At 32.5% G+C, this 13571-nt stretch overlaps 1 protein-coding gene across 7 annotated transcripts; it reads right to left on the minus strand.

The window, feature by feature from the left end:
• Nucleotides 1-1999: 1999 nt before the first annotated feature.
• On the minus strand, nucleotides 2000-10239 carry LOC112712275 (helicase-like transcription factor CHR28). 7 transcript variants are annotated; one of them, XM_072203591.1, is made up of 13 exons: nucleotides 10056-10239; nucleotides 8700-8845; nucleotides 8436-8575; nucleotides 7738-8339; nucleotides 7262-7333; nucleotides 7116-7193; nucleotides 6099-7005; nucleotides 5771-5901; nucleotides 4737-4958; nucleotides 3746-3977; nucleotides 3384-3604; nucleotides 2914-3123; nucleotides 2000-2424 (listed from the first exon to the last, which is right to left on the minus strand). In XM_072203591.1, the coding sequence occupies exons 3-13, from the start codon at nucleotides 8536-8538 to the stop codon at nucleotides 2320-2322; spliced, it is 2883 nt and encodes a 960-aa protein (XP_072059692.1). In that variant the 5' UTR covers nucleotides 8539-8575; nucleotides 8700-8845; nucleotides 10056-10239; the 3' UTR covers nucleotides 2000-2319. The 7 variants fall into 7 exon arrangements, with proteins under 7 accessions (XP_072059692.1, XP_025620897.1, XP_072059691.1 ...); XM_025765112.3 differs by having other exon boundaries at nucleotides 8436-8607; nucleotides 10056-10207; XM_072203590.1 differs by having other exon boundaries at nucleotides 8436-8607; nucleotides 8700-8838; nucleotides 10056-10203.
• Nucleotides 10240-13571: the final 3332 nt, after the last annotated feature.

The following is a 13571-nucleotide window of genomic DNA, read 5'->3' on the forward strand; positions in this document are numbered from 1 at the left end:
AACAATCTAGAAAAATTCATGATTTGGGGCATGGTGAAATTCATTGTTTACCAACATACCTTATCCGCTGGTCCATAACCTCCTTCTCCTAGCTTATTAGATAGATTGAAGTTATTTGTTGCAACAACAAGTCTTTCAAACTCAAATTGGGAAAAGCTCTGGGAGTTTTACTAGGTCATTGTCTTCTTCTCTCCTTAGTTTGTTTTTCACTCTCTTTGAATTCAATGATCAACATTCAACAATTTTCATCTTAATAATATTAATGGAAAAGCATATAGTATTTCCAATACCCAAAGGGAAAAAAGAGCAATATTTAGTATTCTATAGTTGGAAAGCTTTTACTCAAGTTAGGAGTCTATACAAAGTCAGAAAATATATATTGAAAAGAAACACTTGCAATTTTGGATTACTGATCTACTGATCTACCAAGCACTTGTAACAAATTTAAGATGCAGTTCCTCCAGTTGAGAATATCTGAAGATCAATTAAGCTTCCAATCCATGACATGCAGCCAGTGCCAGCATCATATGCATATGCTGTGCAGGAGCATGTACATATTTAAGATGATGCTTTATTACTCTGTTCACTTAATTGTAAATTTTTAATTAATAAAAAACTCTTTGCAAAATTAGCACCTAGAGCTATCATATATACCCAGCAGTGAAAGCAAGAGTTTTCAAATTATATGAGGTTGTCCCCTTTATGGTTTAGTTTTGTTTTCATGTCATTCTTGCACAAGTCTAGAAAAAGATAGTTAGTTAGTTGGATAAGTTAATGTCCTCCTGATCTGCTATAGATAGATTCGGTCAGAATGTTAAATTCCTGATGCTATATATGAAAATTCCAGCCTGAAGTATCCGAACATACTTATTATTCACTAACCTGTAAATGTAAATTGTTGAATATACTTTCTTACTTGCTTAGGGGGTCATTTTCTTTTTCTAGGTGAAGCTAAATGTCAATAATATTGCACACTATAGGTTGGTTAGCCAAGATACTTTGGTTCAGGGTTTTGTAGGGTTCGTAATAGACTAATAGCATATGAGGTGTATTAAATTGGATATTATAATATAAACGATGAAATTTTTTTTGATTTATTATCAATTTGTGCATATCTTCTACCTTTTTTCCTATCATCTTATTCCTATTTTAGTGTCTTCTACTATTATTTAATTTAATTGTAGATTGAAACTTTAGCCTCTTATAAAAGAAAATTTTATAAAACTCTGTTATTAGACTGGCTAGTGGCTATATTATGTGAATCAAAGTATTAGACATAAATTAAGTATGGCAGAGATAAAATAGCCACACACATATGAACAAAACAAAAAACGAAGATATAAGAGAGAAGATTAGCGTAACACCTGTTGTAGGCAAGGTGGTAAAATCTCATCAGTTATTTAAGCATGTGAGAAAAAAAATAGCAAAACACCCCAAGATGGTGAATCAAATAAAAAATAGACAGGCAACAAATAATAAAAAAAAACTAAAAAGACTATACATGAAGAAATAAAAAATGATGCAAGTATTAATGTTTAATAATATCGCTGAGACATAATACAACATAATAAGACACAATGTTGTTGTAGATTAATTTATGATACCATTTGCTTTCATTATAGAGTGGTGCTAAGTAATGAAATTTGAAATCATTGCAAATAACTTCTTGATCTCTTTTTAAATATAATTATAATGAATTTGGGCTATGACGTGTTTCCCCTTTTATAAAACTTATTTCAAATTAAGGAAAATGTTTAAGGAAAAGTCTAGGGGCCAACAATTTTGTTGAATTTTGGCCAATATTTAACTAGTAGAGAAAAATGAGCCATTGGATGAAATCTCACACCAATCTCACACCATCAAATCATCATTGATGGCTAGTTGATGGCTAACAATCACAAAAATTACTGGCCCCTAGCATTGCTCAATGTTTAATTAATTTGAATTTGTTGTTTTAGAATGAGAATTGGAAGCAATAACAAACAGTACAACGTGCACCTGAACAATAAAATTATACAAGGTAGCATTTCCATAATAATAAATGTAATTAGGATATTTACAGGCAGCTTTATGCTACATAGATGTTCTGAGGACAAAAATGCCCTTTAAGGGCTCCAAAATAGACAAAGTTACCGGTTGGATTAACCAACCTCACCAGCCAACTTGAGCTACACATGTCAGCAGGCACCAAAAAAAAGAAGCCATGCATGCATCCCTTCAGAACTCTCTCCAAACCTAACCCTCCAAAAGCAAAATCTTGAGGTAGCTATCACCATTCACCATGCATGGTGGGAACAGGTAAGCGATCATCTAAAAGTTCTACACCATGAAAAGATATTTCAGATCATCCATTGTAAGGCGAGTCGCAGAACTGCCAGCATGTTCTTCCCCAAAAGCAGATGCAACCATTTTCCTCTTCTCTTCCTGCCATAGTTTCCAATGTAAGACAACATCAGTTTATCATTGATATACACACACACACATGCTGTGATGAAAGCAAGCAACCACACAAATTAAAGTGGAATGGGAATTTATGAGACCAACTTCCCCTTGGACCACAAGATAACTCATGCTGATCCCTACTAGGCCCTTGTTGCAGGTTATAATATTTATTAGTCTGTTACTTTTTACAACTTGAGAAAAGCAAAATAAATAAATAAAAACAAATACAAAAATGTTGGCCTAAAAATGCATCAATCAACTTGTACCATTCTGTTTAAAAAATTTGAAACAGAGAGCAATATTAAAATTTAAAAAGGGAAAATATAGGAGGGAGAAAAATCAGGACTTACTAAAGTTGGATCATAATCGAAAGCAGCAAAGCCCCACTTTGGTGACCCTAAATCCAATTACTCCAAATGTATGCCCGTGTTTTAACGCATGAAATGAAAATAAATAGACAGATATCATTACCTGAAGAGCCAGTATTCTGTCTTCAACTGTATCTTTTACAGTAAGCCGTGTCACAGTAACAGGACGAGTCTGTCCAATTCTATGAGCTCGATCAATAGCTTGATCTTCAGTTGTTGGATTCCACCACAGATCCAAAAGAATAACATGGCATGCAGCAACCATATTCAAACCAAGATTTCCTGCTTTTAGTGACATCAGCATAACAGTTACCTGGAAGGAATTTCAGTTGCAGACACCAACAGACTATCAGGTTAAATGCACTGGAATAGTAAATAATGCAATATCAAGAAGTGATAGCAATGCACACTGATTCCCAAATAAAATCAAGCGAAAGAATGATAAACAAAGATTAAATTTCATATTACTTCAGCTACCACCAAACAGGTCCTCTTACTACTTTCTATATATTTATAATTGTGCATAAAACCATTATCAGCATTAATAATGTCAGGGAAAACAGAAGATCAAACCTCGGGATCAGTATTGAAATCTTTAACAGATCTGTCCCTAGCAATCAGAGACATCCGCCCATCAAGTCTCCTATATTTCATACAGGATTGTTGCAATGATGCCTCAACCAAGTCCAACATGCTAGTCCATTGGGAAAAAACTATAGCTTTTATTGGTCCTACAGTTGTGGAGTCTGAATATTTTCTTGTGTTTTTCATAATCCTAACATCTGAGTCGCAATCTTCAATATATGAATCATCATCAGATGGCGAACCTCTATGGCTTCCACCAGAATTTAGTAAACCAGAGCTACGACTATTCAGTTTACAATTTGAATGCAGAATCTCAAGGACAGCTTTGATTTTAGATGAACTGTACTCACTCTGCTGCACTAGTGAATGATCAAAATCATGCGCTTTTATGGAATTACTACCACCAAGTTCATCAGCCAAGCAACTCCTCAAAGTAGCTTTGGAGAAAACAACATCTTCTGCAAGTGCTGCTTTACAACCACGAGCAGGGCATGTATTATCATCACCATTCAAGTAATCTGATACACATTGATAACAGAAGACATGGCCACACATTGTAACAACTGCGTCTTCAGGTGGATCCTGTTGAAAACACAGTACGAATCAACCAAACCCATACCAACAACGTATTGCTATTGGTTTACTATACAGCTATATGCCTAGACGGATAAACTGAGAAATCAAAATCTAAAATATCAACCAGTGATTAGTGAACAAATTAATTAACCAATAGATCATAGCATCAGAATAGAAATTTTCCTAAAAAACAAATATCCATAAGCATGGTTAGAACTGTAAGCTTCAGGAGATTAAAGAAGAAAAAATTGGTTAGATCAGCAACACACTCACTTGAAAGTGATGGGTTTGGACATTATACCGTACAGCATCCCCCCATATTCTCTTTTTTATTATTAAAACTGAGATGGGAAACATTTGTGTTTTAAGTGAAAGCTCACAACTAGTCAACTACATTCCCCCGTGGTATGCGATCTATCTCCATCTAGTCACTCATTTTCTTCCATTTATCCACTCCTGCAACGTGCTTGGGAGTGTGCTAACCATGCAATTCTATAACAACATTGACAATATGTGACAATCCAAGTTTTGACCACTGTCAAGCGTAGGCACATACTTGTGTATTTTCTCAGCAGCAGTTTAACTTAACATTGTAAGTTTACCTATTAGATACTATAATTTTTCACCAAAATACATTAAAGATACCATACATAGAATTAAACTTCCATGTTATAATAAAAGGATTTATTCCATCAAGTTTTTAGAGCTCATATTAACAACAAAGAAAACAAATGTCTGAATACATCACGTTAGAAATTAACTGACCTCACAAGTACAGCATATAGCAAAGGTCGTTTCCAAACTATTAAACAGATTAATCAACATCTCCTTTGGAAGTGAGTTTGCCATTTCCACAGAGGATTTCCCAAGAGGATCAGAATAATAATCTTTAACAAGACGTGGGTGATCACAAGCTTGACGAAGACGCAAAAGCATTAAAAGAATATTTGCATAGTTTTGATTCACCGTGCCAGCAGCAGCATAGGCCTGCAAGGTATATGTCATTGATTTAAAACTGATGCAGTACTTAGCCGTAACAGCAATGAAATCTAACTAAATAAAAGCTAAATCACACTCTAGCCAATCCTACAAATTATTTCCCTGATTCAAAGAAGCCAAGTAGATAGGTCCAAATAGCACCACACACTAACGAATCTGTTGCAATGTCTAGAAAATATCTGCGAATATGCTCAATATGTCTTAGAATATTTGAAACATATCTTAGTAGATCTTAAGAAAATATTTTAGACTCAATCAGGCATCTAGTTGTTAATTAGTGAACAATCTTAAAATTTGTTGCTTAAATTAATAATGTTTCAATTTCCTAATTGTTATCTTTGTTTAGTGGCATTAGTGCACTAAAGGGCTGTTTTTATCAAACTAAATAAATAAAATTACCAGAGGATTTTGTACTCGGTACTTGACCAAATTCATATCACAAACTGTCATTACTGCTTCATATCCTAAATAGACCATATCAATATATGTAATACTTTAGGGGGACTACAGTCTCTTTTATTGATCATTCCCTACAAAACATCAAATATCAACTAAACTGAATATCAAAACTAAGAATATAGAATTGAAATTCAGTTATAGAGGCCGCAAGGTTGAATTTATTCTGTAAGCTGCCAAGATTACAATTTATATTAAATCTAATTTCTACCTGCAAGAAGGCAAAACTCCAATGCACATTATTTAAAATCTCAATAGCAAAAGCACACTTACCGAATCCTATAATTATAAAACATATCACTACAAATTTTCCACGATGATATAAACAAATAAAGCAAATAAACCTTAAATTGGGAACGTGAATCTGCTTCCAACTGCATATAGAAGGCCCGCTCCTCAGTGGAGAAATCCACCTTAGTCAGCTCAATTGTTTTAGGAGGTAAATTGATTATTGGCTTCCCATCGATCAAAGTTCCTTAACAAATGCAAGAATTTGATATTATAATTGAAGTCATAGTACCAAAGGGCAAACTTAACCATGAAATATAAAAATAATTTAAGAAAGAATATCTAATTGACAAATTTTAATTAAAAGAACAGCAGGAGTGATAGGACACTCTTATAGCCAGGAAAAAGTACATGCAAACGATCTATGCACCAAAGGAAAAGTACCTTTTGTACGGCGAAGCATAATGGCCCTCAGAACTGCCTGAAGCTTCTTGTACCCTTGGATAGAATTTCTGGATATCGGAACTTTTATTGTATTGTAGAACGATTTATACACAGCATAAGGATCATACTTCAGGAACCTAAAGTAGCTATACAAATCATCAATTGTATTTTGAATAGGTGTTCCAGATAAGCACCACCTCCTTTTGGCCCTAAGACTGCAGCAAGCTCTAGCTACCTGAGTTCTATGGTTCTTTATTGTTTGAGCTTCATCTAGAATAACCCTAAACCAACCTACTTTTGCAAGAGGACCAGAAGCAGATTCAATTGAAGATTCGTCTAATCCCTTTCTACCCTTTTTACTTTTCTTACTTCCATTAAATAACTGCTTCCTCTTTTTACTGGCAGAAAATTCAGAGGATATCCCAAATCTTTCCCCCATTTTTTCATCAATATCATCCTCCTCAACCAACGGCTGCTTTGGAACTTCATTAGTCACAATAGCATATGTTGTGAGGACCACATCATATCTTGCAAGTTCAGTAGGATCCTTTGTCCTACTGCCCCCGTGATAAACCAAAACAGCAAGTCTCTGCTCTTCAACAACTTTTTCTTTAAGCTCTCTGGCCCATTGTCGAAGAACACTTGCAGGGCAAACAACAAGTGTGCCAGCAGCCGGCCTTTTCCTACTTGGTGCTCGTGTTGAACTACTAGGTTCTGTACTAGGTTTTACATCATCAGATTCTTCTTTATTTTCAAGCTTTTCCAAATCAACAGTAGCACGATCATCCTCATCGTCCAAATTCAAAGCTTCAGTTTTATGATTGCATGCATCGTCTGTTTTAGATTTTGATTGCAGTGACCTCTGCATTAGGATGAGGGCAATCATTGAAACTGTCTTGCCAAGGCCCTGTTAGAACAAGGGTTTGATGTTCAGTTAAAAGCAATAAGATGAAAATCATCAGTGCCATTGATTAAAAAAAGAAAAAAAAAACATCAATTAAATACGTAAAAGATGACCTGATCATCAGCCAAAATCCCCCCAAGGCAATGCAAACTTCTGGTTTCCTTCTGAAGCATCCAAGCCAATGCAATTTTCTGCAATGTAGAGTTATATCAATGAATGGCTCCCTGAAAGTTTATTACAAATAGACAAGCCACAATACCTGATGTCTAAGAAGAGAGACACACATGTGACCCTCAGGTACATCAACTTCTATTCTATTTTGACTGAGATCCTGCAAGAAACAAAATACATTCTTTGAAAGATCTTCCACAAAAAGTATGTTGATTTAGGACATGATTACAAGTACACCAATATATGCTAGTTGTGCTTTTTGCATATTGTCTATAGACTTGGGGATCCATATTATGATAGGATGTTACTTTATTTAATTTTGAATTTTCCATCCAGAAAACTTTTAAGAAAATTTATTCTTACCACCAAAAACCACAAAGAAATAAAGAAGAGCAAGCCTCAACCCCTTACACTGAATCTTAAGTTCATTGTCTGAATGGCTATAACAAATTTCCTAGGAAGTCAACTTTGGCAACATATCATATATGAGGGAATTTAACATGAGGCTCGTACAACTTAGAACATCAACGGAATTAACCATACAATAAAAAATAGGGTGTATACCTCCACAATGGCCTCATAAATTAGTCTCTCATCACTTCCAGGAGCCCGTTCATCACCTGCACCAGAGCGGAATGCAGGTTCACTGGAACTAGCATACTGTGGAGGTACAGACTTACCATGCATCAAAGATGGAGGAAGAACCCTAATCACACCATTTTGATTCATGAAGCGATCTTCATCACTTCCCCTCATAAATGGGCCACGGTTGTAGGCCTTGTCGCTCATCGTGCTAGGTCCTACTCCATGGGGACGATTCCTATATGTATCGAAAAACTGACTATTGTTCATGTTATCCTTTATGTTACTTAATCTGCTATCAGGTGCAAACGACGAAGATGGTGGAACCCTTGATGTATATGGATGAACAGTTTGAGGAAGAGCCCGCTTGAAAGCCTGTTGAGTTGACTGACTTGTGTTTCCATTCTGTGCATGATATGAAGGTTCTTCTCGACGTGCAACTCTCTGATTCAGTCCATTTTTGCTAGATACAGGTTGAGCATGAAGCTTGATTTGGGAATGAGTATTATTAACATTGGACGAGCTAGCACCTGAAGTACTTGTGCCTCTTGAAAAACTATCGTGCCTTGGCCGTCCACCATAATCTGCACACAACATTACTTATTACTTATATCATGAAAGTGCTTACTAATTTATAAAGAAACTCCATTGAAGGGGAGCATCTAGAACAGATCAACCACCTGAATTCCTTTCAGCAGCAGCCCATTGAGGGAGATTCCTTTTTGGATCTTCTATCTCCTCAAGGTCATCATCTGATGAGCTAATATATATACATTCATCCATGAACTCAGGATAACAATTGTCCTTTCCGTCAGCCAACCTAGAAAGAGAACTCGTAAATACTATGCCAACCTGAATTCAAAAAGCATCATGAAATTGTAATTTAAAATGACAGCAAATAAGAAAAAACAAAAAACTTCTCCAAATAAAATGTCTTGTCTCACCACTTTTTTGCAAGGTTTCAATATTAAACCCGAAATCCAACCACCTAAAGAAGAACAAAATCTCCAAGTTGAGTTGACAAAATCATGGATATGGTCTCCATTGTCGGGCATCTACTTCAACCACTTTCCAGCTTCCTTACTAACAGCTTATTCATCAGGGAGGAAAATAAAAAATAAATAAGCATAAGAGAAACAGATTGATGAAAAGTTTTTCTTTCTGATAAAAGCTGAAATTTACATCACACAAGATAACAAGTTTCTGAAATCTGGTATCAGCATAGTAAAGGAAAAGAAAAAAGCAATTATCTAGTAAAGAAGTCAGAATTCCCAATAATTTACAATGAATAGGATATCCCCTACTAAATTTTTGAATAATTTGAATTCATTATTCCCTTTACATAGAAAGCAAACCAGTCCTTTTATGTGTGTGTTATGTTGTTTTTTTGTTTTGGGGGTGGGGGGAACATGCCCAGTGTGACGAATAACAACTGCTGTGCCTTCACTGGCTGGTGGGGTTGGCAGCATCGATTATAATTCATAAAACATGATTACTATAGTGTGCTATCATAAACCATGTCTAAAAGAGAACACATACTGCAATACAATTAGCAAGATATGGTACTTAAATATTATCCACAACCACAACAGCAGCACTCCTCAAAAGAGTCTTTCCAACCTAACTAGGTTTAGAGTACAGAACTAGAGCTTAATTTCAAACATTCAGTGACCTCAAGAAACCTTTCCCCAATTGAAATGCAATAAATTAGAATCAGTTCCTAACAATGCCTAAAACAGCCACTCCAAACTCATCAATAATATCCCCCCAATAAGCTACCAATCTGCTAACCCCATCATCAATCAATTCAAAGAATGGTGCACCAACCAGCAAGCTACAACTGCAACAAGAGTTATAATATAGGCATAATCATTTATATAGATACGCATACCTTCGACCATTGAAGAAAATTCATACCCCAAATGAGAATGGCAACGGTATTAGGGGCAAAATAAATAATAAAATAAACGAACATAACCAACCAACTAAATCAGAATGCAATTGGAACTAGATAGAAAGAACAAACACATTCGATAGAAAAGTAAAAGGGGGGAGAGAACCAAAATTTAAAAAAAAAAAAAAAACAAGCAATCAACACAGAACACGGTAAAAGAGAGGAATTCACAGTGAATGGTTGAAGATTGCCTTAAGAGTGGGGAAAAGATTCGATCTTCGGTGAGGAATTAGGCGGATGCAGGAAGCGAGACTAGGGTTCTTGTTTACAGCAAAACGCAGTAAAAAGAGAGTAAAAGAAGGTAAAAACGACGAGGGGTTAATGGAGTTAAGTGGATTCTACTTACCCAAAATCTGGTTAGGGAATGGAATGAGCGAAAAGATTCCGATTAAGAGTGACGAAAGGGGTTAAAGCCTGAAACTTCGGGGGAAACGAGGATTCACGACTTCACTCTTTCTCTTCAGTCTTCATTCCACTCTGTTCATCTTTGTTTTGCTTTTCTTTCACTTCGTCATATATTTATTTCATTTATTTTTATTTTTTTATTTCATATACTTATTAAAATTAGGATAATGTAATTTGATTTTGAGATTTTGATCATAAATGCGGTCAGAGAAATGGTTACGGAATATATAATGCTGCCTATTAAATTATTTTAATTGTTCTAGAAAAAAATTACTATCTTATTTTTTAAATTCATATTCCATTTGATAATAATAATGAAAAACTTTTTTCATAGTGATAAAAGATTATGTAAGTAGACAAAATTGTGCTTATTAAAATAATTAATATTACATTTACTTTCCTTTTTAAGGTTATATATCATTATTATCGCCTGTACATATAACACTTAATTTGAAATATAAGGAGTAATTATCATGTAATTCTAAATCGATGATGGTGATAAATCCAATTATATTGATATATAATTAGATAATAGCTGGATTAGCTGATTAAATTATTATCATTATCATTATTATATATTATCTTAAAACATGTAATATTATGACGCTAACAAAATTGACGTAATGTATTCTATGTTAGTATGCATATTCTTTTAAAATATTTTAATTAAAAATATTTTTTTTAATTTATAAAGAAATTAGTATTTAATAACTAAAATTTTACTATTTTTTAATTATTTTAATAAATGTAAATTATAATTGGCTTATACTGTGTAAAATAATAATCGTTTAATTATAGAATGAATTATATTTTATATATTTAATAAGAAATAAAAATCATAAACATTGCTTATTTGCTTACATTTTCTTGAGTCAACTTTAGTGAAAATAGACAATAAATTTTTGTATGAACCAGAATTTGTCAATTTAATGTTAATAGACATACCTACATAATTAATAAAATTTATGTGAATAATATTTTAGGAAAATATTATGTGCCCAATATTCTGTATAATTTATATTATTAATTTTCGTATGGTCGAATGTTATATATAATTTTTTTATTGTTTATAACTGTAAATTTTAGAGTCAAAATATTTTATTTGATTTTTTTATTTGTTTTTTCTCTTTGTTATTTTTTATAAAATAAAAATGTATTCTTATTTTTTATTGAAATTAATTCTTTTAAAGTATAAATTATAATTTTTTTAATCTTTTATTGATGTAGTCATATTCTTATATTTTTATTATTTGATAATTATTTTTACTTAAAATTATTTTTTCATCCAATATTGTAGTACAATTGTCTTTTGTCGTAAAGTTACCAAAAAAAATTGTCTTTTGTCGTAATCGTTGACACTGGATCATATCTATTATCTTGAGTTTTACTCATTAATCTGAGTCTTAATTACATAGATCTGAAAATTTAACGAAAAGACAATGACCTTTATTTTATTGAAGAATAATTAGATATACTCATGTATTATGACCAATCTAATAAAATATATGTAAAGTTAGTTTTTTTAAGAGAATCTCCATTTTGTATTGAACATTTATTTCAAAAGAGTTTTACTGGTCAAATTTAAATTTCATCCATCTATACTTTCTATATATGTAAGAAAAATTTTTGAAGTGAAAAATATAATGAAATTAATTTATCTCATTTTGAGTTCAATTTATTATATCAAATTTGGAGATATAGTCTAAAAGATTGGTACCACGTTTAAAATTATATATATATATATAGAACCGTATTAGGATATCTGTAGTAATTATTTAAATTTTAGACTTGTACCATGTAGAATTTAATTACGATGTGGTTATTTTTAATACTTATACATGAAAGGATTATATCTTATTTGAAAAGGGTTGTTTTGGAGAGTAAATCTTTTTTACTGGAAAAAAAATTAAATGGTGTTCAGTGTTTAATCTTATTTTTTATTGTGCTTTCTTTTTTATTTAATTTTGGTCCTACTTATAAAATTAAAGATAAAAGATCACACTTTATTTTTTTCAAGTGTTAAAAAAAATAAAAAAAAATCTATTTCCATTATTTTGTACTACTTGATCAAACTGAACAATCGTTGATTTTAATTAATTAAATGAGCCTATAGGTAACGTATTCATTGAGAAGTGGCATTTGAGACACACTTTTTACTTACTGTTCGAAGAATGTATCGTTAATCTATCGTGTTACAAAATGTGATATATCAATTGAAATTATTCGTCGATAAAAAATCGTTAGTAGGTATGTGACTGATTTTGAAAATTTTATAGTGCCACAATCAAATAAAGTCAAACAAATGCAATCCATTTTACATGGATCCACAAAAAATTTAGAGTGCTATTAGCAGATGCAAATGAGGAGATTATTCAGGTATATGCACGTGCCTATAAATTAATGCCCTTGACATTGCCAATTTGATTCCAACTCTAAATTAATGAACATTCATAAAAAATGCTAGCAAGTTAACCATTGACGCATTATTAAATGGGCTTAAATTCGTTTGGGCGGTTCGTATAACCGTCAAAATAGTTGGTTGGGCTAAAAAATTAGGACTGTCAAATAATAAAAGTTCGTCTAATCTATACTGTTTAAATTGTGGATTTTGGCTGATCGGGGCAGACTTCCCCACCAGGTTTAGTATTCTTTTAGTGAGGGGGTATTTTTACAATTTTTTGCCAAAACCTAACTTCCTCCAACCTAACTTACAAGAGTATCCCGTCCAAAAAAAACTTACAAGAGTATAAAGATAAAAATTGAGTTGTTTGGATTATATTCAGGGTAAATCACAATAATAAACCAAGGGGAGCAAAATTTTACATGAATCAGCCAAAACGAAAACTGCGAATCCACCAATGCACGCTTATATGAAGTTATACGCAATTCGAACTCCATTTCTACATAATTCGAACCAAGTAGGTTCGAATTATACGCAAACGCACACACTAATTCGAACCAAGTAGGTTCGAATTATACACAACACACGTATACACTAATTCAAAACTAGTAGGTTCGAATTATACACAACACACACGCACACACTAATTCGAACCAGCTTGGTTCGAATTACACACAGTAATTTCTATGCTGTTAAAAAAAATTAATAATTTATTAAAAAAATTAATAATTTAAAAATTAAAAAATATATATTTTATTTCATACATTAAAAAAAGCTAACAAAATATTTAATTACGAGACTTTTTTAAAATATTTGTGATCTATCAATTCAAATTTCATACAATACTCTTTTGTCCATTTTTAATAAATTTATTTAAATTATACTACAAAAAATATTTTATCCTATGCAAAATAATTTTTAAAAATGGCTTAAAAAATATTAGGAGTACTATAAAAATTTGTAATGTTCTAATAACTTAGGTAAATACATCCATGTACTCAAATTTTAAATAAAATACTCTACATAGTCAATAATAATTTAAAAATGAAAAAAAAA

This window comes from Arachis hypogaea, chromosome 9 (genome assembly GCF_003086295.3).
Source record: "Arachis hypogaea cultivar Tifrunner chromosome 9, arahy.Tifrunner.gnm2.J5K5, whole genome shotgun sequence".
NCBI classification, from domain to species: domain Eukaryota; kingdom Viridiplantae; phylum Streptophyta; class Magnoliopsida; order Fabales; family Fabaceae; genus Arachis; species Arachis hypogaea.